The following is a 25,688-nucleotide window of genomic DNA, read 5'->3' as shown; positions in this document are numbered from 1 at the left end:
TTTTGGCTAATTTTATCTGTTTTACACACTTTTTTAAAAGATAAAGGTATCCATAGAAACAAACATTCTATGATTTGGGTAGATGTCAGATATGTGTACATAAATGCATGATACATGTGAGATATATTGAATTTGTTTGGTTTAAAAAACAAACATATTCTAATTTTTTTTTAACTTGGATATCTAACCCGCTACGTGAACTGACTAATTCCAAGGCGACCACCTGCTTTGCAGATAGCTCGAAGTCACCACATTTGAACCTCCGTGGCCACAAGGGGATTTTTATTCCTACTTGGATTTGAACCTGAGACCTCCTGATACTTTTTATCTTTGGAGGCAAGCTCAAACCAATCAGACACCACCCTTAATACCATAAAAAGTGTTTGTATTTTATCTTGAAATCATGATATGAAGAAGAGCATTAGATTTACCAAAATTACATTTTGATATCATTTGTATGTTTTAACAAGCGACGATTAATTCCAAAGAAAGAAGTTTGAGGACTAAAATATTAATAAATTGAAGTTAAAGGACCCAAATTGGAAATAAGGGTAAGTTGAGGGGTTACCAATAACCAATTTGTATTGTCTGAGCAACGGCCACTCTCTTCCCGAAGCTGATCTGAGAACATTCAGCACCTTTTTCTTCTACGCCAGAAAGCGAAGAAGCAAATCAATCAAAATTCTAGAGTGAAATCAAACGCCATGGATTCTGGAAAGGGAACTCGTTAATCCTTCCAGATTCTTATCGAAATGCAGCAATACAAACACACAGAGGGAATCATGTTGTATATGTATACACATACACACATGATTCGGTGGATTGAGAGGCTTTATTGCCGTTTCTAGGGTTTCAATCACGATTTTACAGCAAGAACATCATAGATTGATACGAATGGCATTGTTCAGGAAATTGTTCTACAAGAAGCCACCCGATGGACTTCTCGAGATTTCTGAAAAAGTCTATGGTATTTCATTAAACCGTACTTATGAAAATTATACATGTTTAACTGAAAATTTTAATCTATATGGTTATTGAACGCCATAAATAGACGTATCTGTTTCAGCAAAGTGATGAACAGTAGAATGATTTTATAAATTCGGACTTCTGATTTCGAATTTAGAATGAACATGCACATTTTTAGGTTGTTAGTTGCATGATACTTTTGTCCTAGTAAGTAGTTTGCTAATATACAAAGCAAGATAGATTTTATTAATTTTTGAAGTTAACAAATCAATGTAGTTGCCATTCAAAAGGGTAATAAGGATGTTCTTTGGACGTTTTATTATTCAGTTTATCTAGTAAGTAGTTACCAAACTTGAACGCATAATGTCAGAGATAATTTGGAGTATTGAATGTCTAGCCTAGACATCTAAAATGAGATGGCAGACGGCTTAGCACTGATTTCTAAACAATGATCTTTTCTGAAATGGGAAAAATAAGGAATGTGTTGGTGAACCTTCTTTAGTTTACTAATATATGGAAAAGTTCGTTTCTATTAACATTTTTAGCGTTTTTTGAGTTAATCTGCTGAGTTTTACAAACCATAAATGATGAGTATATAGGCTTCTATCTGTTCACTTGGAAAAGCATTGGCAGCCATGACCATTTGACACTAGCACTACCAATTCCCGTTCATGGATAGGCCAGGAGTACAATTATTCTAGACACAATTAGTTAAGTTTTTTTTTTATCCCCCATGTTCAATACATTTAATATAATAGGATATATCTTCAAAAAGTATGCTTACTTTGTTTTCTTTTATTAAATGCAATGGTGTCTAGGCCTTTGTCCCAATTGGTCCACTGGGTCCCATGCACAGTGCCCCTACACATGGCTTGGGCAAACTTCAGTTCTTCCGGACAGCAGATGTAGCACCAAAGGAATTGATAACACTGTGATATTTGAACCTATCTATTGAAACTAAGTATGCCTACATGTTCTTTGCTCTTGTTATATAGGGACATGTTAAAATATGTGTAACATGTCAACTGGAGGGAAACATCTTGTGTCAACAAATCCATTTTTTCATGTATAGATCTACACGGCTTTGTAGTATGCTCGGTTATTGTCATGACTAAAACTTGTGTTGTTTTGACAAATTGTCTGTTTGATGTATAGTCTTTGACTGCTGTTTCACTACTGATGCTTGGGATCAAGAAAGTTATAAAGGTTATGTGGGAAACATAGTAAGTCAGCTTAAAGATCATTATCCTGATGCTTCAATCCTGATTTTTAATTTTCGCAAGGGAGATATACCAAGCCAGCTTGCCTCTGCTTTGTCAAATTATGATATGACCATAGTGGAATATCCTCTGCTTTATGAAGGTTGTCCATTGCTATCCATGGAGGTGATCCACCATTGTCTCAGATCATGTGAAAGTTGGCTTTCACTTGGGCTGCAAAACGTTCTTCTAATGCATTGTGAGCGTGGTGGTTGGCCGGTTTTGGCTTTCATGTTGGCTGCACTCTTGATCTACAGAAAATATTACACAGGGGAATCGAAGACCCTGGACATGGTTTATAAGCAGGCTCCAAGTGAGCTGCTACACTTGTTTTCTCCATTGAATCCTCTACCTTCGCAACTGAGATACTTACAATATGTATCAAGGAGGAATGTGGCTACAGAATGGCCTCCGTTGGATAGGGCACTCAGTTTGGACTGTGTGATAATGCGAATGATTCCTGACATCGATGGAAATGGTGGTTGCTGTCCTATATTCAGGATTTTTGGACAAGATCCTTACATGCCTGGCGATAAAACCACCAAACTTTTGTTCTCAACCCCAAAGACGAGCAAGAATGTTCGACATTACAAACAGGCATGATTTACTGTTATTCTATTTAGTATGCAATACTAATTTCATATCTAAATTGTCTTATTGCCAACACTAAGAAGTGGATGCGTTTCCTTTGTTTTATACCCTAGTCATGTTTAACTTGTCTTTTCTCTAAACATAGGTGCTGATGACCAAAGGGTCTTTGGCCTAGCTGTATCCGAGTTATCAGTAAATCCTAGCCTCCCTGGGGGTCAAGGGTTCAAACCTCACCAAAGGTGAGGAGTGTGCACGAGTATTTGTTGTATATAAATATTATATGCTTGAAAAAAACCGTAGGTGCTGATGATACATTTCAATTTTTTATACATCATCATCTTGATCCTATATTTTTTACGATGCTAGGACCTTTCAATCCCTTAGTTTGGAATATTTTTCATGTTCTACATGTGTGACCTAATGGATGGACTTGCCATATAAATGTGCATCTGAATGGTGCATCATGTAAGTGCCATCTAAATATGTAGTGTATTGCATGAGGTTATAGAGCTGTGAGGTTTGGGTGATCTGACAAGGGCCTAACACTACATCCTTAATCTTGAAAGCAACAGACCAACAGTGATGTTTGTGTATTTGTTACAATGGAGAAATTTTTTGTAAATGGTGAAGAATCGTATGTCAAAAGAAAAGCTGAAGAATTTTGTTTGTTGTAATAATATAATCTGATTACCTGTGTATTTAACAAAAATACTTTGCTGACATTGAGGTTTGGGAGGGTCTTTCTATGTAACCTCTATCCACCATGTATCAAAATTTATTCACATGCTCAATGGACCTCTGGTTCTTGGTTGAGCAATCATACATCATGCTGATAAATTCTGAAGGATGTACTATATATTAAATAGAAAGCAGGAAGAAGTTGCATGCTGAACATATGAAATCTAGTTTACATGTCCCTCCTACATGTGTTTGGTTGGTTTTTATCCTTTTTCAATAATTCAGCTAAATGAAACCACATCATGCTCCTATGCACATATATGCCTGCCTTTGGAATTATCACGTCTTTGATGACCTCTCACTCTTTGTTGCAGGCAGAATGCGAACTGGTTATAATTGATATAGATTGCCATATTCAAGGTGACATTGTGCTGGAGTGTATGAGCTTACATGATGACTTGGAGCATGAAAATATGATGTATCGTGCTATGTTCAACACATCATTTATCAGGTCAAACATTTTAATCCTTAATCGCGATGAAATTGACGTACTTTGGGATGCTAAGGATCAATATCCCATGGACTTCAAGGCTGAGGTATTTTTCTTGACACTTGCCATGAGACAAGGTTGTGCTGTAATACCGCAAATATAAGCATTCATATTTATTTTATACATACAGTTTCTTTTCTCCGAAATGGATGCTGCAGCTTCTGTAGTCCCAGAATATTCATTTTGTTTTGAGGAGGAGGGTCTGCCTATAGAAGCATTTGCTAAAGTTCAAGAGATGTTTAGCAGTGTGGATTGGCTAGTTCCTAGAAGTGATGCTACATTCAATGTGCTCCACCAGATTGCTGCATCAGACCATGAGCAGATGGAGACTAGTTCTCATCAGGGTGTTGAAGGTAGCAACTTATTTCATGTGATGACTCCTAGAATGTATCAGGATAAAGAAAGTATTGGATCATTGGAAAATGATCCAAACAGCTCCGTTTACTTGGCTAAGGAAAAGTCCTCTAGTGATTCGCCAAGTTTACCATCTCCTCAAACTTATCCTTCAAAGAATCTAGTTACTGCTGATGTCGAGGTTAGAACTCTTCCACCCCAATTGCCTTCTCCGACAAGTACTCCAACTCAGTCTGCATTCCCACCCTCCATGCTGCCTCCTAGCTCACCATTAAAGGGCATGGATACTAAGGCCGGACCTTCTCGAACCCTACCTTCTCCATCAGGTCCTGTAACTCCTCTAAAAGAAAAACGGGATACTGAGGATCAAGCTATTAGAACTGGAGAAACTTCTGCATCACCATGTGCACCGCCAGCTTCTCCACCACCATCTCCTCCAACTCCACCTTTGAAAGAGAAGCTAGCTATTACCGGTGCATCCTCTCCACCACGACCACGAACTCCGCCAACTCCACCTTTACAAGAGAAGCCGGCTATGAAAGCTGAAACCTCTCCACCACCACCACCTCCTCCAACTGCATCTATGAATGAGAAGCCAGCAACGACCGCTGGACCCTCTCCACCACCACCTCCTCCAACTGCACCCATGGAAGAGAAGCCAGCAACAACCGCCGGACCCTTTCCACCACCATCTCCTCCAACTGCACCCATGACAGAGAAGCCAGCAACAACTGCTGGACTCTCTCCACCACCACCTCCTCCAACTGCACCCATAATAGAGAAGCCAGCAACAACTGCTGGACCCCCTCCACCACCACCTCCTCCATTGGCACCTATGAAAGAGAAGCCGGAAGTGATGGCTGGACCCTCTCTACCACCACCACCACCACCACCACCTCCTCCGACAGCACCTGTGAACGAGAAGCCTGCAGTGACTACTGGACCCTTTCCACCACCACCACCACTACCACCACCTCCTCCAACTGCTTCCATGGAAGAGAAGCCAGCACCAACAGCTGGACCCTTTCCCCCACCTCCGCCACCACCACCTAGAAGTGCATCATCCGCACCCCCTCCACCACCTCCCCCAGCTCCTTATTCCTCTGCATCACAGATTTCTTCAAATCCACCACCTCCACCTCCTCCACTATCTTCTGCTCAGGGAGGTGTTGTACCACCACCACCACCACCATCTCTGTCAAGAGGAGCCAATGCGTCTGGCGCTCCAGCTCCCCCACCATTTTTAGCTAGGGGGCGTGGTTTATCACAGGCAATGGCTTCAAAAAATCAACAAGCGAAGAAACTGAAGCCTTTACATTGGTTAAAATTAACAAGAGCAGTACAAGGAAGCTTGTGGGCTGAAACACAAAAATCTGGCGAAGCTGTGAAGTAGGTTTTTCTTCCTTGAAGGAACTCGAGAAGTAGGTTTTTCTTTCTTGCAGTCTTGAGGTTCTCATCGCTCTTATGTTTCATGTACTTTAGGACGCCCGAGATTGATATATCAGAACTCGAGAATCTCTTCTCAGCGGCGATTCCCAGTTCAGATAAAGAGGCTCCAAAATCAAAATCTGCATCAAAAGCTAATAAACCAGAAAAAGTACAACTGGTAAAATATTATCTTCTTCATTTTGTGCTATGAAATGTACCTTTTTTGAATACTTTTGTTTGTGCTGTGGCCTGTGGACTGTTGTTGACAACTCCCTTCTTCATTTGGTCGATGTTGAAATGTCCAATATAATTATCTGTGATTGCAATAAAGTTAAATGTGCAATGTTAATATTGTTATCTAAAAACAATGTAGTTCTTTGGAGACTCCAAATGAATCTGCAAGTCGAATAAACTCAAAGATCTATTTAGAAATTACATTTTAACACTTCTGAGCTTCTTACAGATTGATCACCGACGGGCATACAACTGTGAGATCATGCTCTCAAAGGTGAAGATACCATTGCATGAATTGATGGTAAGCTGGACTATTTTACATTTCTGTTGTTGAATTCTTGGCTAGGGTCAACAAACACAAAAAGAAAAGTGATTAACCTACAGTAAAGAAATTGTAACTTGATCATATTTTTATTTGTCCAAAATTACAACTAATTTTAACCTTCATTCTTAAGGACACACAAGGACCACAACTCCTTTCCTGAATTTGAGAAGAAAGAAAAGAAAAGAAGGGATGGAAAAGAAAAGAGATGGAAGAAAAGGATTTTTTTATTAGTGTTCTTGAGAGGGAAGGGAAAGGAAGGAAAGGAACTAAATTTTCATGTCCTTGAGTAGGAGAGAAAGGAAAGGGAAGATGCCATTTTTACAGATATACCCTTATTTTTTTCATGGGTAGATGTGTAATATTATATATTATAATTGTTATTAATTATTTTCTTTCCTTTCCTTCCAAATGCTCCTACATTTCAAAGGAATGATTTGGGAGGAAAATCAACATTATTTTCCTTCTTTTTCCTTTCCTTTCCCTCCTTAAAAAAATTCGAGAACACAACATTTTTTCTTTCCCCTACTTTTCTTCCCTTTCCCACCCTTTCAAAGAAGGACTTGAGAACACAGCAAAAGCCAAACCTTGATATGAAAAATTCCTCAAAGAAAAAAGTTCAGAGGTGATTGTCAACATAGAACAATATTTACTTAAGAAATTATATCCCCATTCCAAAAAATGCAACCATTGACTTGGCACACAAAAGCAAACCAAGCCAAACAAACCTACTATGTCCCACCTGGAGGTGGGGTCTTCTGGGGGTGCAGATGTATGCATACCTGACCTCTACCCAAAGAGTAGACGGTTGTTTCCATGAAGACCCCCCCGACTTGTGGAAAGTGTGTGAAATAGAGAAAGGCATATATGAAAAATTATTGTAAAACTAGTTACTTGTGGCGCAAAGTCGAACTTACAATTTTCCCATGATGATAACTATTGGGGAAAATAGTAAATTATGATGAAAATTTTACAAAAAGAGGAATGCAGCATTTTCGTGGGAAAACCTAAAATATGAAGTGTTCATTTTTTGGGATGGAGGGAGTACACGAGCTTCTCGTAAATTAATGAAGTATTTTAATTTTTTATGTTCACTATCTTTCTCAGGCATGACAATCACAGTTTGATGAATTAGAAACTATAGTAATCTAAATAGGAGAACCTTGGGAGAGCAAAAAAGTAAAAATAAGTGTTCGTTAGTTAGGAGGAATATTATTGTAGTGTTGATAACTTTCAGTAGGTTCAACTCTATTTCTCTTGAGGATGGGAAAAAAAAACAAAGGATCTATAATTTTCATCCATTAGTAGAAGAAGCATATTCAAGGCACCTGCTCTAATGTTTCTACACCTATAACCTCAAGAATTTATAATTCTAACTGTATACATTGTTCCATGCGTTGCACTTGTATGGTAAAACAACAATTATATTAGCTGAAAGGCGGTAGAATCTCTCTCTCTCTCTATATATATTAGAATTCTTAAAATTTTTCATGTTAGATGCATAATTCGTAATAAAATATGCATTTTGAAATGACAATCTGGACGTGTGCTTTATATCATAGCCTGGATATGCCAATTTAAATTGTTTTATTTCTGAAACTTGACAGGACTATGTACTTGCTCTAGACGAGTCAGCACTGGATGTTGATCAGGTAGATAACCTCATAAAGTTTTGTCCTACAAAAGAAGAGATGGAATTGCTAAAGGTAAATGTCTTCATCTTTTTTTTTGAAAAATGGTGGTACTTAGCTCCTTTGACCTAACTAGTTCACAGGGTCAATGCAAAACATATGCTCCAGATGTGGGACTCAAACTTGAGATATTTTAAACCAAGGTTCCAAGCCTTATCCACTAGGCATCCTAGGCCAATCCTTTGGGTTGCTAAAGGTATATATTAGTTGGGATTTTTATCAGGGTGAATGGCAGAATAAGCCCTAAAATGTAGGGTTAATGGTAGTAATAAACTTCATGTTCAATTTTCCAAATCAAATTTTGAGTTTTTATCCTGTTGCATCGTTTATCCAACTGCTAAAGAACCACTTCACTCTTAACTGAAACAGGCAAGTGCATTGAACATGGTCTCTTCTTCAAGAATCTCCATCGTACTTGAAGTTTTCAAGTTCTTTCAAGATCCTCACATATGTAACTTGGAAGTTTATAGTTATGCTGATTACTTGATTGTCTTTTGAAAGTAGGTCATGTGACTCGTACAATGCACATACTGACATACTTGTTTCCCGTTAGTTTCTAAATGGTTTCTACTATGCAGTAGACTTTGATAAAATACTCAAATGTCAGGGATTTAGTAGTAGCAACTGGAATTAACGTTTTAATTGCATTTGATTGCAACATCAGCATCTCTTCTAATCATTTACTTATTTAGTAAGTTTGCATGTCTGTTGCTCTATTTTTGTTCAAAGGTGTATGATAAATTGGTAACATTGAATAATGTATTTACAGCTGTTATTCGTAGTATAAGTAACAGGTTTTCATCTCAGGGCTACAAAGGAGAGAGGGATAAATTGGGCAAATGTGAACAGGTCTGTAGTACCTATTTTCCAATCTTACTGGATTCAGACCAATCCGCTTGAAATTATGTCTGCATTTAAATTCAATCATATGGGATTTACATTTGCTTTTCTGGAACAGTTTTTCATGGAGCTAATGAAAGTTCCACGTACAGAATCTAAGCTCAGAGTTTTCTCTTTCAAGTTACAGTTTGGATCACAGGTCAAAAAACTATTATATGCATTTCCAGCTTCTTTAGATTCTGGATTTTGATGTAATGCTCTACCTTTTTTATCATTTAGGTTTCTGATCTTAGGAAGAGCCTAAACTCGGTAAATACAGCGGTGGAACAGGCAAGTTATTTTCCTGTTACGTCGATTTACATGTCAGCAAGAACTTAATCCGATTAAACTTTTGTCGATGATGCTTCTATCAGGTGAGGAGTTCCTCTAAATTCAAGAGAGTCATGCAAACAATTCTCACCCTGGGAAATGCTTTGAACCAGGGGACAGCAAGAGGTGATTTATTACTTGACTTGTTGATGATGGACTTATCACCATTATCTGGATAAAAATCACCTGTCTCAGAATCACACGTCTCATTCTTGTCCCCCCAATGAAATTAAGACACATAAGATTTTTATTTATTTAATTCATGTTCATTTTCTCTTTTGATTATGTGTATTTATATGATTAGTGGACATAATGAGACGTGAAAAGGTGATTCTTATCCCTGTTATCTCCAAGTCCAAGAAGTATTAAATATGAACACTCATCTTCAACTGTTAAGAGTTCAGTGTTTCCTTTTTCATGTTATCGTAAGATGCTCTTCTTGTCCTTGTGCATGTTGTCGTTGCCATCATGTGTCATTGTGTCACTTATTCTAATAATTTGAGAAGTTGTACTTCTCTTTCTTGAGTACCATCTGTCAAAATGAATAATCTGAAATACTCATTTATTTTAACATCTCATTACATAGTTATAACAGTAATACACTGCCAAAGATTTCCAAGGCATCTTGACAACTTTAATCTTAAATCTAATGCATTTGATCAGGTGGTTAGATTGTCATGCATTTACCTGTATACATGTATAAGGATCTTGTTTATAGTTTTGTCCAACACTGCCATTAAAGTGCCATGAGATATATATTCCTTTCATAATAAAATGTATATTTTCAATTAGTTTTTAAGCTCTCTAGAGATGATCATAGTTATGAGAATTCCTTAACTCTAGTTACTACATATAGGCACTCAAATTTGCAAAGTTGAAGGACTGGTGACGGAGATTTCTTCAGCGGACAAATTCAATAGCACATATAAGATAACTAGAAGAGTTGTCTTTACATTGTTAAAATATATTTGGTTCTAGTTGACTTTGTATACCCCTCATGAACTAGCTAGTATTTTGGTTCTTATATGTTCTTGGACTAATAGAAAAATAACTTGGTTTTCGTTTTAGGCGCCGCTGTTGGGTTCAGACTGGATAGCCTCCTCAAACTTACAGATACCCGTGCTAGGAACAAAAGAATGACTCTCATGCATTATCTTTGTAAGGTATTTTTTAATCTTGAAACCTTTAAAGCTAAAAGCTTGTTTTTTATTAAGAGCCAAAGCCATCCTCAAATAGTGAAGAATTCAGATTATTCTTCATGAAATTATAGCTTACAACCTAAGATTTAAAGAAAAGGGTCTGACATTTTAGCCCCCATTATCTGCAACTAAATCCTACTAAACAGGACTACTAACTAATCTTCCTATTCTACAAAACAAAAGCTAAAGAATTTAATCTCCTATATTTATCTACAGGGAAACCCGCTTATTTCCACAAATAGGTTACAACATGTTTCAAGATAAAAGACATATAATAAAAATAAAGATAACATGATAATACTTAGAGGTCATAAACCACTATGACTCTCTTTAGCACTCCTCATGTAGGAGCATTGATGTTTATCAAACCCAACTTCTGTTGCTTATGAAGTCATCTGAGTCATTCATAAGGGATTGGTTAGAATGTCTGCGAGCTAATGTTGTGTACAAATATGAATCCATTGAAGAGATGGAGGAGCAATCAGAGTACCCATGATTTGATTCCTTACAAGATGACAGTTAACCACATTTTGTTGTGTCATCTCATGAAGAACTTGTTTATTTGCTATATGAATGACGTATTGATCATCTTACAATATCTAAGATATTCAGATTGGCTTGTATGGAAACAGTATCTTTTAATTCGGTTTCTCCACATACAAAATGGGGGTTCACATAATCATAGGGCAGAAGCATAATATTTTGTGCAACCTCTGTTTACTCTTTTAGAATAACTGGTGCTAGGAGGGCTGTACAACTATAATGCTCTAAAATGCATGTCATATCACTATACTTCCTCCATCCCAAAATAAAATGTCCACAATAAAAAATAGAGTTTTAGAAATGTATAATTATTACACTTTTTCATTAACCAAGTGACGTTTTACCCTTAGTAAAATAGCACATATTTTTAGAAATGTATAACCATCCCACCAGTGAGTTCTCTGTCTAACTGAATCTAAACGTTATTGTGTTATATTTAAGGGTAGAGTAGGAAATTTAGTCAATTATAACAATCTATTTCTGAAAATGGACATTTATTTTGGGATGGAGGTAGGATTAAAAATCCATAACTGCTTCTTTTGTATTAGCATGCTGTGTTTATAGCACAGGGGCCCCTCTGTAGTCATGTCAATTCATATGTTGGGGACTCTTTACTTTCACCAAGTGGAACATTTTGTACTTTTTTTCACTTTTGTTCATGCTAGCTCTGGTGGATACCTCTAGGTGCTTGAGGATAAACTACCTGAACTTCTCGATTTTTCCAAGGATCTTGACAGTTTGGAACCTGCATCAAAGGTGATATTGTTGGACCTCAGATATTAGGAAATGGAAACTATGGTAGCTTTGTTATGTAGAATGTACTGATTATATCGCTCCAGGTACAACTGAAATATTTGGCAGAGGAAATGCAAGTTATTAGCAAAGGACTGGAGAAAGTTGTCCAGGAATTGTCAATGGCTGAAAATGATGGGCCCGTATCTGAAAATTTTCGGAAGGTAAGAGCATCTTCAATACATTACTACCCCAACGAATTTTCAACATTTAATTGGTGATAAAAACTCTAAAATCTCCATTTTGGAGCATCTGGAGGAGATGCTCTAAGAATATCAGCTTGACGGGGTAAGTCATCTGTTGTCATGGTACTTATATTTTGGAAAACAAAGCTCATAAGCATGAGTTGTATACCAGATATGGAGTATTTAAGAGGCAATTGTTCCACAATAACCGATTAAAATAATATTGGAATTTGTAGTGTAGCATTTTGTTATTTTTGTATGTTTATATCAGTACTTAACTTGTACAACTTTTTCATTCTTAGGCTCTAAAGGAGTTTCTTTGTTCAGCAGAAGGTGAAGCAAGATCCTTGGCCTTACTGTACTCTGCGGTGGTATGTGTCAAATTTCTCTATAAGATTTACAGTATGCGGTCGAAAGATCTTTCGAAAAGATCATGCACTCTCCCAGCATTGTTGTAACGCACATTGTTTTATAGGGTAAAAATGTTGATGCTTTGATTCTTTACTTCGGAGAGGATCCAGCCCGTTGCCCATATGAGCATGGTAACTACTAATTTGCTTTTGAAATGCGAATAATTGTGATCCTATTGGGTATCTCAATCTCAATACGCACTTTCTTTACTTCTAAATTACCTTTTTTAATCTTCTTGACGAGTTAACTTGACGTATGCTTAGTTACTATTTTAGATAATTACATTGTACCTGAGCTTATACATATAAAACCTTGGAGGCGACTTTTTAAGTTATGAACTAGATCTCATACACCACTTGTTTGCAGTAGCTTGATGGAACTAACCATGCTTTAAGGAATAGAAGAGAAGGAAAATTATGAAGAATTATGGAAGAACAGTAACTTCATTGAGAGAGCAATAATGCCTTTCAATACAATTTATCCATAAAGACGAGGATCATAATGAATTTTTAAATATTACGAGTTCTTGTTTCATAATAATTCTAATAAAGATGATGCAATTAACTTGTGTCATATTTAGGTTCTCCAATCTTTTGCGCATATAAAAACTGCTCCATTGCCTTTTTTTTCAAATAAAAATCTGAGAAATCTTTCATATGAAAACTTTCAACTATCACAAAGCACGCTTATCTTATCGCACTCTTTCTTATAATTCAGAGTGATATTTGGGCCCTTCTAGAGTTAAAAAAAATTACTAAGGCTATATGTTTCTTTATCCCTTGTAGAAGACCACTAGGCTCGCATGGTTGTTTTTATGAGAGAGGAGCATGGAGTAGCAGTTTCAGAAATTTTTTCTAATGGTTCAAAGTCAATTCCAAACAGAAATGTTGATCCTAAAGACTAATAATGCAAGACTACATTGAAAAAACCTTGGTAAAGTTTCTTACAAATCAGGGAATTTCTCACTCAAGCTCATCTATTATGCGCAACAAAATAGGATCGTTTAAAGAAAAAGTCAACATCTTCTAGAAGTTGCTTGGTCTCTCGTTTTCACAAGAAGTGTCCAAATATATTATAGCGAGTGTTTTATGGGGTCAAGCTTCAAAACCTCTAACCAAGTTCTTTTGAACTTATTTCTCAACCAAGAATGGTTTATTCCCTCTTAGTACAATAGTTTTTCTGTGCTTCTCATTTGTTCATGTTTATACTCAATAATGGAGCTTACCCGACCCAAAATCAACCGAATGCATTTTTGTTGGATGTTCATCAAACCAAGGGTTTGACTATTATTCCTTTAGAAGTTTTATAACACCAAGGATGATATATATTTTGAGCATCAAATAGGAATTGATTCAATGATTGATGTATGAAGATCGAGATAGTGAGAGGAGGCTGAAGGCTTCTATCTGTTGATAAAGTCCATTATAAATAGGGAAAGAAAATGAAACATTATATACCTTTAGGTATTCTTAATGCAGACCCTAAAACTATATAAAACAAATCAAATCAAATGAACCCAGCGTATCCCATCCAAAAGTAGAGTCCCCATCAGAAAGTAGAGTCTATGGAGGGTAGGATTTTGCAGACCTTACCTCTACCCCTAAGGGTAAAGAGAAAAGAGGTTTACAAGAAGACCTCCGGCTTGTGGCCCTAAAAGGAAAATTTGAAGGTTTAGAAGATTCAGACAAGATTGTAAGGGGCTTCAGACATTGGAATCTTTTGTATAACAAAACAAATGTGCAAAAACAAGAAAAGAGAGTGTAAAAGGAAAAAAAAGTAGTGAAGATGAAATGCATTAAAAAAAAGGGGAAATCCTCACTACCGGGCAAAAGAACCCATCCTGGGGCACAAGGGACCTCCCATGTACCGGGCAAAGAGCCCCCCTCCCCCTTCCCAACCTCTGCACCTCTAACCCGTCTCCCCATCCTCTGTAACTGATATACCCTACACATAGTCTGCTACCCTAATTTGTTGTCTCTAAGTATTCCTATCAGAGGCCATATCCTTCGAAACATCTTACGACAGACATGTTACTACACTGGTAGGGGGAGAATGAGTCATCAAAATACTAGTCTCGGCAACTCGTACTTAATCTTTGTCTTCTCCATCCATTTTGTCACCTCCCAAGCCTCACCACAACATGACACTACTACTCTAGTTACCTAAATTACCAATTCTTAACCTAATGAACATCCTCAAATGGACCTCTGTGTCTATTCTAAAAACAATAGTTTTATGAACCAAGCCATGAGATCAACCTAGATCCAATGTGGACATCATCATGTAACTTAGAATCCTGATCTAAATAATCTTTCTCCCAATTGATGATACACCAGTTGCTTTGTGAAAAGGTAAAGGAATGGTTGCACAACATCCGGTCATACATAATCGGTCGCCCAACCATTTTGCCTTTATGAGCAAGTGGTTTTTGGCCGAGTTAATAAGTGGATTCCTACAATCCTCAAGTTGTGAGTATAAGTATCTTTAGAAACATTAATGTCAATTAGTAGATTGTTTCTTAATGTTATGTTTAACTTGACATATAGTTTCATAAAGATAATTGCCTATTGAGTAAATGTCTAAAATGCCTCATAGAAAAATAAATATTTATCAACATAATTGAAAATAGTATTTAAATCCTGAGATATTTAAGGAAAAAAGATCTTTCGTAACCACTACCAATAATTAAGGGAAAAAGAATAATTTGTAACTACTTATATGGTTCAGTATTTTAAATGGTTTAGCTTTAATTCACAAGAAAAAAGTTATCTACCGAGAGACAATGCTACATCATCATTTATCTTATGCATTAGTGTGAATGATAAAGATTTACAATGTAGAGCTGGTGGCCCACCAGATTGACCTACATAAGCGATGTTATAATTGGTTATGATTCAATATCACCAAAATTTAACGATTAAGAGACAATCCCACATTATCATCCTCTTATGCTTTAAATGATAAAGATCTTTAGTGTAGGGCCTAGTTGCTACATGAGATTTATTTGGCAGCAATATTTCTTAAGCAATACTCATATAAAGTGTTGCTCTTTCACTTCTATGGAATTGCAACTTTTGATTTGACATATAGTTTAAGTTAAATATTCCATTATTTGTCAAATATTTTAAATAGCATTTAGTAAAGACCAATAAAGGAATTTGTGAATGCCATTAATTTATGTGCAATGTGATAATAGTCCATAGGTCATGTTAAGTTGGAACCTTTCCAAAAGGAAATGTTGCAGTTTTCATGGTACATCTCAAAAACAAAAGTGTTGAAATTTTCATGGGATGGTTGAAGTACTTAGTTTTTTGCATGCATATATATATATATATATATATATATATACACACACACACACTATATTATCAAGCGTGCTAAACGGTTAATGTTGAAAATTAAGGAGTACACTTGTCTCTGCACTTGTGCAAGTTTTTGAAGTTGCATCAAACCCCCAACCCCATCATCCGTTCCTTTCCGGCTTCCCACCCACAATCCTCTCCCCACGAGCCCTAAATTATTCTCCACGTTATACTCTCAATGAATCTCCCTAGCTCTCTCAATCACCAGCAATTAACGAAAGTAGAAATGGATTCTCTTGGCTTTCTCAATGAATCTCTCTGGCTCTCAATTTTGCAATGAAATTGGCCCCTCAGGATTCTATCTTCTCTAGTGATGACACGCTCATCCAGCCCCTGCTTAGTTGGGAGACGCAGAACTAGGGTAGTGGGGATTTGTAGCAGCTTACTCTGGAGGAAGGAATTTGCAGAAGTAGAGGATGAGGGTAGGGTTAGTGAGCAAGTACATACCTTTGTTATGTTTTCTTGCACTTGCCCTAGTTGTCTGTTTCAATGTTGTTGCTTACATGTAAAACATTTTTCAAAATTTAGGACTACCTTTCTTGTTTTCAAGCTCTTCATTATTGTTTGTATTTTATCTTGCACACTTTGCACAAGCCGGGCATCTTCACGGAAACAATCACTCTACTATTTTGAGTAGAGATCATGTCCGTGTACACCTCCTCCCCCGGGACCCCATCTATGTGTGGGATATACTGGGCTCGTTTTGTTTTGTTGAATTTGGTTTGGTTTATATATGATTTTTTTTCAGTTGTTTCAACTTTGCGGAACTTTGTGAGAATGTTCAATCAAGCACATGAGGAAAACATCAAGCAACAAGAAGCCGAGAAGAAGAAGGCAGTGAAGGAAGCCTCGAAAGAAACGTCAAAACCAAGTGATTCCAATATTGAATCGGAACAAATAATAAACTCTCCCAAAGCTGTCAAATAGTTTCTTTCCGCTTCTATTTAACTTATATCGATGGGAATAAAAAGGGCTCCGGTTGCAGCATTGCAAGGTCCCTTGTGCCTATATGTTAAATGAAGGTATTCTAATGGAATCCCACGATATATATCAGAGATGTAAAGTTGTCTGGTATCAAAGTTCCCGCTGCACCTTTCAGGGCCATCGTGCTTCCGTTGAAGGTTAGCCTCTTAACCCTTCTCTAATCTCACTGCTTTTCATTTCCTCAATCAAATGCAATTTAAGTATCTAATTCTTTTTCTTTCTTGTTCACTTGTTATAGATTGTAGAAATTTGAGTTGGATCTTTGCAGCCTTATAGAGAAAAAAAATAAAAATAAACACTTCCTAAAATTGAAATTTATGTGTTTTTTTGTTACGGATTTAAAATCCAGATATATCTTGTTATAAAAGTTTGATTAGCTAATCAAACCTCTCTTGAGAACCTCAACTTTTCATATCAAATTTTGAAATGAACTCGTTTCTTAAAAGTCAAACTGTAATCCTTGATTGAATTATATATACTGGCTTGGCATTTAGAATAGCCATTATACATGAAAAACATTGGTGCGTTTGGTACGCATATGGGACAAAACATGAAAGAACAAAACAAAAACTTGTTGTCTAATATTTGGTGAGATATTTGGAATAGGACAGGACTCAGTGAGACAAAAATGTGGGAGATGGGACAATATTGGTAAATTACTAAACTACCCATGTGGAATTGAAGGCCTAAAATCTTGCACAATTACTTCACCCCACCTACCTCACTCTATCCCGTTTCATCCCATCCTATCCAGCCCCATCTGTTTACCAAACGCACCCTAATAAAACCTTTTCACATGGAAAATCTTTTAAAGCTGAAAAGAATTCTGCTCAGAAAGTAAGGATGAAAAAGGGAAAATCTTGAAATCTTCTGTTGAAAATGTTTTTTTCTGTTTTCTATTTTCAACTTTCAAGTATAGTGTTTCTTTTTCCTTCTTCAGATTTTTCTAAGAATGAAGATTATATAAAAGTCAAGTGACTAAGGGGCCGTTTACCTAAAAACTTACCCAGTATGCACTTATCGGTAAAATTTAACATTATCATTTACTTACCAAATAAGATTTTATTCACCAAAACGCATCGTATGCAACAATTTATCTCGGTAAGCGCTAACCATGGTAAGAGTCATCGCCCTCACTTACCGGGTAAGACTCTCGATTCTTGCCTTCGCTCTTACCGGGTAAGATTCTTAGTCCTCGCCATATTCATCCCGTAAAGTACTGTGACTTGGTAAACGCTTACTTGGGTAAGCGTTTGGTAAATGTAAGCGTTTGGTAAATGGCACCTTAGTATGATATGTACAAAGTCAGCCACTTATTTGATTTAAACTTTTGTGCAGCAAAAATGGCTCGGACAAAAGTTTTTCCTTGGCAGTTCGTAAATATTTAGGAACCTGGAAATCGAGTATGGGAGCTATAAATGGTAACGACGGACACCTACCTTTTTGTTTGAACGAGAAGCGTGAGTTCTTGCCAATAGAGGCACTTAATAAATAGCCATTTCGTCCAGTTTACCCAATCTATACCAACTTTACTCATGTTTTCCAGTTTGTGCCAACTTTTTATCGGGCGAATGTGGTGAAAAGCGTCACGTATTGTCATCTCAATTGTTCGGCGATCGTTGGACATTGTGGCACGAATCTTTTTAGACAGGCGAAACAAATCAATTTTGGTCTCGTTTACTAGTTGCAGGTTTTTCGGCCATTTATCGAAAAAGGAATGGGACTCGCTTTGCGGTTCCGGTCGATTGGTTTAGTTCGATTCGAAATCATCATAGCAAGATTGGTTTAGGAATTGCTTTTATGGTCAATATTTTGATTTTGTAAGCAAAAGGGTGATATTTCACTGATATTTAATTTAAATGTATTTGTTATAATTTGTTTCAATAAAAAAGTATTAAATTTGATTTCAGTGAAGTTCATTAGCTTTGGAATAAATTCATTTTTGTGCAAAATCATGATGCAATAAATTGTCCCTTTGACTTTTGAATTTTGTTTGGATTCAATCAAGTCAATATTAATGCATTCAACAGTTTTGGCATACCCTGTCATTTATCGAAAAAAGAGATCAATTCTTTTTCCAAGGGCATGTGGATGGATATATGAGTCATCTGACTCTTAAAAGGCTGAGAAGGATTTTACATTTGCCAAATCCAAATTCTGCATCTGGGTCATCACAGTCCGAAGAATTTGTATCTGATCAAGAATTATGCCAAGATATCAGACGTCTTGGTTATTCGCAAGAGCTCACAAATCCGTCACAATTTCGAAGACGATTTCTTCCATTCGTATACCACATTCTGATCGGGAAATGTTGTCAGAACATAAAGAAGGGATTGTTTTCCAACTTTTTGCCTAACTATTGTTAGCCATCATTTGTTGGTGTTCGTATATCTTACGGGTTTCTATTTGTTTATCACATGCTATTTTGGTGTAATAAAGTGCGTAACAGTTTTAGCAAGTGATCAATAGTTGCATCAATATGACCGACTGTAAATAATATACATTAAATAAGTAGTCGCCTTCGTTTTTTGGTTATGTACATGATTGATGGTTAATTTACCGGTTTTCAATTTTATTTTCGAATATCTTTTTAGTTATGGTTCTTGCTTTATAGTTTTAGTGATCAATTTTAATTTTAATTCTTATTTTAGCAAGTTCATCACCAACCGATTTCCGTTTCCATTTCAAGATCATTTTGGCTTTAGTTTTATGAGTTAGGGGCCGTTTACCTAAACACTTACCCAGTAAGCACTTATCGGTAAAATTCAACACTATCGCTTACTTAGCGGACAAGATTTTATTCACTAAAACGCATCTTATGCAACAATTTATCCCGGTAAGCGCTAACCATGGTAAGAGTCTTCGTCTTCACTTACTGGGTAAGACTCGAGATTCTTGCCTTCGTTCTTACCGGATAAGATTTTTAATCCTTGTCATATTCATCCGATAAAGTAAAATGACTTACAACCAGTTTTCATGTATTTTCATCAATCAACATAGTTACAAAAAGGACAGTTTATCCTTGTATGATTATATCAACTGTAGATATATTTATAGTCTCAATTATGAGTCTTTTAAAAATCCCTTTATTAATTGTTTTAAGAAAAAATAAGCCAAACGACATCGTTTAACTTGATAAAGGCCAAAACCCCTTGAAGTTAGTGGAGATACCCTTTGGGGGACAAGATCTTTGTCTTTTTCTGTATAATTTGTCAATTATAATTCAATTATTAATTTGTATTATTAATTTTAACCTAAGTTATTTATTTATTTATTATTAACATGGAATTCTAACCTGTTATGTGTACCGACTAATTTCAAGACGACCATTTGCTTTGCAGATAACCTAAAGTCACCACATTTGAACCTCCGTGGCCATAAGAGAATTTTTATTCATCATTGGATTTGAACCTGAAACCTCATGATACTTTTGACCTTTGGAGCCAATCTCAAATCAATCAGGCACCACCCTTGTGGTTAAACCTAAGTTTTTACAATTAAAATTGAAAATAAAAGCCTAATGTAATGTTTTATTTAATAAAGTTGAAATTTATGTTTGATAAAATAGAAATTATAATCAACTATAATTATTTAGAGCATCTTTAATAATGGGTTGAGTTTCATTGATAATGAAAGTTATGGTGAGATTTGATTTCCATCATTTGATTAATCATAATTGAAGATCAACAGTAATGAGATGCACCCGGTCAATTCATGTATCACATATAATTTATGGAGTAGATATGAGATTAAAAGTGATCAAGGATCCAGATCCCTTCTTAGACTTCTTACTTTAACTCTTATTCTCACACGATCCTTCGTCATTCAACAGTTATGTTAAAATAGAGTTTGATTATTTAAGTTAATTTTGTACTCCAACAGTTATGCTATATTATACAGTAAAACATAAAAAAAAATGAGGATATGAAATTTTCTATATCTAGAGAAAAATCTCTAAAATTCTATATAGAAGAGAAAAATAGTCTTTTAATTATTCTCTAATAAACTATATCGTAACACCTCAAAATCACATTTGCATATCACCACATATTTCATATATCATGAAGTACAAATTTACACATTTGGTCCCAATATATACAAAAACTACATCACAAAATCTCAGTACAAGACTTGTATACATAACAAAATCCACATGCAATCAATCATAAATTCCTTCATAATAACCACAAGGGTGGTGTCTGATTGGTTTGAGCTTGACTCCAAAGGTCAAAAGTACCAGGAGGTCTCAAGTTCAAATCCAAGGAGGAATAGAAATCCCCTTGTGGTCACAGAGGTTCAAATGCGATGACTCCGGGTCCGGGCTATCTGTAAAGCAGGTGGTCGCCCTGGGATTAGTCAGCTCACATAGAGGGTTGGATATCCAGGTTAATAAAAAAATTCCTTCATAATTTCCAAATCTTCTTATCTTCTAATTGTGCCCGACCTGTAATGCACATTTTAAAACACCAAATAAGGATTATATCATAAAATTTAGTGAGAAATCCCTTTTGATTGCTATTATAAGGTGAAAATCACTAAAATACTTTTATAAACCTATATTTGCATAATTTACAAATAAACAACTTTATCAAACAAACATCTTTTTGTCGCATCATAATAATGAGACAACACTCATTTATAGCTTCTAACAACCAAATAAACTATTTATCACATAACACATAAACTTGTCGCATTATATAGATAAAACCCCATTTCCTCATATCGCATAGATGCGAGAACCCATCTCATCACATCCAACACATGTGATAAAATCTCCCGCGTCTCTGATATGATGGAATAATAATATCACATGCGATTGTCTATAGTAAAAGGGTGTTCTCCCGTTATCGTAAAATAACGGTGTTCTCGTTTGAACCCTATATATATATATATATATATATGGGCCTAATCAAATGAGAACTGAATAGATTGTGGTAACTGTGAGGTCCAATTTCAACCACAAATCAACGGATAAATTAGAAAATTAATAATTATGGTAGTTTGAGTTAAAATTATAATTAGAGGGCATATTAGGTATTTTAAAAAAACCCCTCTCTCCTCTCTCATCTCTCCGACCTCCAATCTCCGGCCTCCGGTGAAATCGGTATCACAGTATATCACAATGGATATCACATTGTGTATTACAATGAGTATCACATTGTGTATCTTTGTTTTTAAGGTTTGAGTTGGTATCATAGTTGGTATCACAATGGTATCACAGTATATCACAATGGGTATCACATTGTGTATCTTTGTTTTTAAGGTTTGAGTTGGTATCATAGTATATCACAATGGGTATCACATTGTGTATCTTTGTGATTACTTGGTACCTGCCGGATTAATGTTCACCGGAGGCCGAAGATTGGAGGTCGGAGAGATGAAAGAGGAGAGAGAAGTTTTTTAAAAATACCTAAAATGCCCTATAATTATAATTTTAACTCAAACCACCATAATTATTAATTTCCTAATTTATCCGTTGATTTGTGGTTGAGATTGGATCTCACAGTTACCACAAACTAATCAGTTCTCCCTTGAATGAACTCATATATATATATCGTTATTTGAAATTATTAACATTATTTTAGCATATAATTTTGTTTTTTTGTTTTTGTAAGACAGTTAAACATTTTAAACTAGTAGCAACAAACCCTTGTATGATTGAAACTCAAAATTCACTAAAAGAACAACTTATTAGAACAAACTATCCGTATATCGCGAAACAATACAATCACAATTGAATCTTTTTCTTAAATTTAAACACGATTTAAGACCAAAACCAACTAAAACCAACCCTGATGATAAAAGTAAAGTTAAATAGTCGTCATGATATTAGAACCCTAGATGATTGGATAACAACCATTAATTGTAACATCAACGTACCATAACCACAGCTTAAAATGGGCATCACCATTACACTTTAGTCGATAAAGCCAAAAGAATCATATATCTAGCACGTTGTTATGCAAGTAGATAATGTTGAACCCTAAAAGGCAAAAAAACCCTAAATTCATCACTATCTCATCGCTATCATTGTGTCGAACATTGATTGATGAACCGAAATGAGCTGAAAACTTGATGGGAGACGCTGAACACTTAGGGGTTGTTTGACAATTGCTGAATGGTTTGGTGCAGAATGATTACGTGGTCAGAATGATTAAGAGGCTCTCATGATATAGTGCAAGATGAAATATAATTGTATGGTAATTGTTTACAATGAAATTAGGGCGCTGAATGGTTAAGAGAGACCCATGATACAAAATCATTAAAAGAGTTTTAGAATCATTAAAAGACAATCTTTTTTTTCTGCCAAACAAGATTTACCTCTTAACAATTCAAAAACTGTTTTTTAATAGAACTATTAAGTGATAAACAAACTAACCTTAGTCAAACTATGTCAATATAAAAACGATGGGTCTAAACAACGTCAATAGTCAACCATTTTTATTGACCTATATGGCAAGTCATACATTGTATGTATTTCTTTAGTAGGAACAAAACACCATATTTTTCTTTTTGTGATATTTTAATTTAAATATTTTTTATATTTGTGTTATTAAAAATGCACACTTCATAATGCAATATTTTTAATATTCTTGAACCAGAAAATGGAAATGAAGGATACCCTACGGTTTATCGTCGGTAATCTGTCAACGATGATTAATTCGTCGATGATCCGTCATAAATTACTGACGGAAAAATCCGTCATGAAACTTCTCTGTTTTGTAATGAAATAGAAGCTATAAAGTATGTTGTTATTTATTTAGATTTTCTATTAATAATATAACTTAGTAACTCATAATATAATTGTAATAACCCAAGCTTTTTATGAAGTGATATAAAAGTTAGAAATTACATAGAATGGTTAAACGTATAAAATAACGTGTTTTAGGTCAATTATTATTATAAGCAATGCAACTTTTTATGTATAATAGGAACCTACTTATATTTTCGTCTATTTACAACAGGTAAACATTAAAATCTACTGTAGGATTACTTGGATTTGGTTGGTTGACATGGCAGCAAATGCAAAATTTTATAGTTGTAAGATCCGAAAAGGTATGAATCAGGATGATTTTGAAAACTAAGTAAGATTTAAGGTCTCGTTTACAAAATAAATTGAACCTGTTATTATGTAAACTCTTGTTGGAGTTCCAAATCATATTAGATTTGTTATTTCAGTTTATCTGTTCAAATTGAGGGATACAAAATCATCAGCTGGTGTTGAATAATTAAAACATTAAATTTACTTATGAAATCATCAGGGTTTGATAAAAACAATCGGAGTTTAAATTTGGGTATTAGGTTCAAGTTTTGACCGAGTGTTTTGAGGTACTAATTCAAATTATAATGTTGGTCATGTGATATAATGACTTACACATGATGTGTTTGTAGAGGAGGGGGGGGGGGGGGGGAGGTTTGAAAGGAAATACAAACAAAATTTTCACTTTTTGTTTTATACTTATATTAAAACAAGAATTACAGATTTGTTGCGGAAGCTAGGAAGGTAAGACTTGTGATTGTAAACAATCTAACTGATAACAAATTTGCTAACATTTTGAAAGAGTGAGAAAGAAGGGTACTTTTTCAGATATGAAGGACTAAGATAGTTCTTCAGATAGTGACACCGATTTTGCCTAAGAAATTATCACTCAAAAGTTCTTTCAAAACTAGTGAGTAGCAACAAATGACAAGGTAACCTTTCATAGCCACAATTGCATTAAATGCTACTATCCAAATTTAACGTATGCCATCCTCTGATTTGTTGATCCATGCATGCTTGTACTCTTCATTTTAAGCCTTTGTGGTTGATGTAGACACTTCTTATCCTATATCTTCCTTTTGTATGTAGAGAGAATGATAAAGAAAATATGACACTAATAAAATAGTGATTTAGAAATTACTTTGGCTGACATGCTGAGCATGTTACTATACTAGAATGAGTGCTGAAAGAGTTGGTGAGCCAAACTTGCTGGACAAGTTTGCACTCGAAAATCTAGCTTGCCACTAGTAGTATTTGTCAGACTACTATTAACTTTATCTTGTATTGATCTTTTTTCAGCTAGATGATAAACCAATCCGCTTTGATGACGATCTTGACCTCGCTTCAACTAGTCTTCGATTTCGTTGAAAATTTCTCATTCTTGGATCAATACAGTTAGTTACAAGAATTTTACAAAAAGAATTCATATCTTGTTTATTCCAAAATATAAGCTATAGACCAGATTCCAGCTATAGAATTGTTATGAAGTAAGAATATCGAATTCTAAAATAACTTAGCATAAAATGTGGGTTCTTGATAAACAAGATCGAGTGATCATAAAGACAAGTCAATCAGATTCACACATTCAGATGGAGAATAATCAAATCAAAGATTTGATCTCACATTTTATTTAAGTTATAAATCTGATGGTGACTAATATCTGAAGCTTTTAAACTAATCAAACTTTTAAGGTTCATATGTTAATCCATATGTGTCATATCAGATTGATGTTGTACTATCAGATATGAGTATAATAAGATAAGTAATAAGAAATTCTTTCTAAGTGGTGAATCAGATGCTAGTTGTATTGTTTACAAATCCGATGGTTGAGACCAATAGTTTTTGAATTTATCTTATGATACTTGTTAGAATTATTTCTGAATTGATTGTTCAATTAAACAAAAGGTTTAAATGACCCAAATAGCCATTGTCATCAAGAACACAAAATGATGGTTCCAATCTAAACACTTCAAATAGGGTAGATTTGTTTCAATATAGCCTGATTTATATATATATATATATATATATACTATATTATAAAGCATTTGGCTAAAACTCTTAAACTCTTAAATTCTTAAACCCGTTCATCCCTATCCGATTTCATCCCATATCTGAATTCGTGTAACTAACTGCAGATAAACACAATCAAATACAAGATAAACATCTCATT

General features: G+C 35.3%; 1 protein-coding gene across 1 annotated transcript; it reads left to right on the top strand.

Annotated features, from left to right (window-relative positions):
• Window positions 1-894: 894 nt before the first annotated feature.
• On the top strand, window positions 895-16,701 carry LOC112501590 (formin-like protein 13). The gene is made up of 17 exons (XM_025105260.1): window positions 895-967; window positions 2,122-2,822; window positions 3,869-4,090; window positions 4,175-5,787; window positions 5,881-6,004; window positions 6,290-6,361; window positions 7,990-8,088; window positions 8,881-8,922; window positions 9,032-9,112; window positions 9,193-9,243; window positions 9,327-9,408; window positions 10,351-10,445; window positions 11,709-11,780; window positions 11,864-11,980; window positions 12,304-12,372; window positions 12,477-12,543; window positions 16,523-16,701. Exons 1-17 carry the CDS (start codon window positions 895-897, stop codon window positions 16,699-16,701), a joined length of 3,759 nt encoding a protein of 1,252 aa, XP_024961028.1.
• The last annotated feature ends 8,987 nt before the right edge of the window (window positions 16,702-25,688 follow it).

The sequence above is a fragment of the Cynara cardunculus genome, unplaced genomic scaffold, assembly GCF_001531365.2.
Source record: "Cynara cardunculus var. scolymus isolate 2C unplaced genomic scaffold, CcrdV1 Un_Scaffold_311, whole genome shotgun sequence".
NCBI classification, from domain to species: Eukaryota; Viridiplantae; Streptophyta; class Magnoliopsida; order Asterales; family Asteraceae; genus Cynara; species Cynara cardunculus.
The sequence above is the reverse complement of the archived record's forward strand: the minus strand, read 5'-3'. Positions and strand labels throughout refer to the sequence as shown.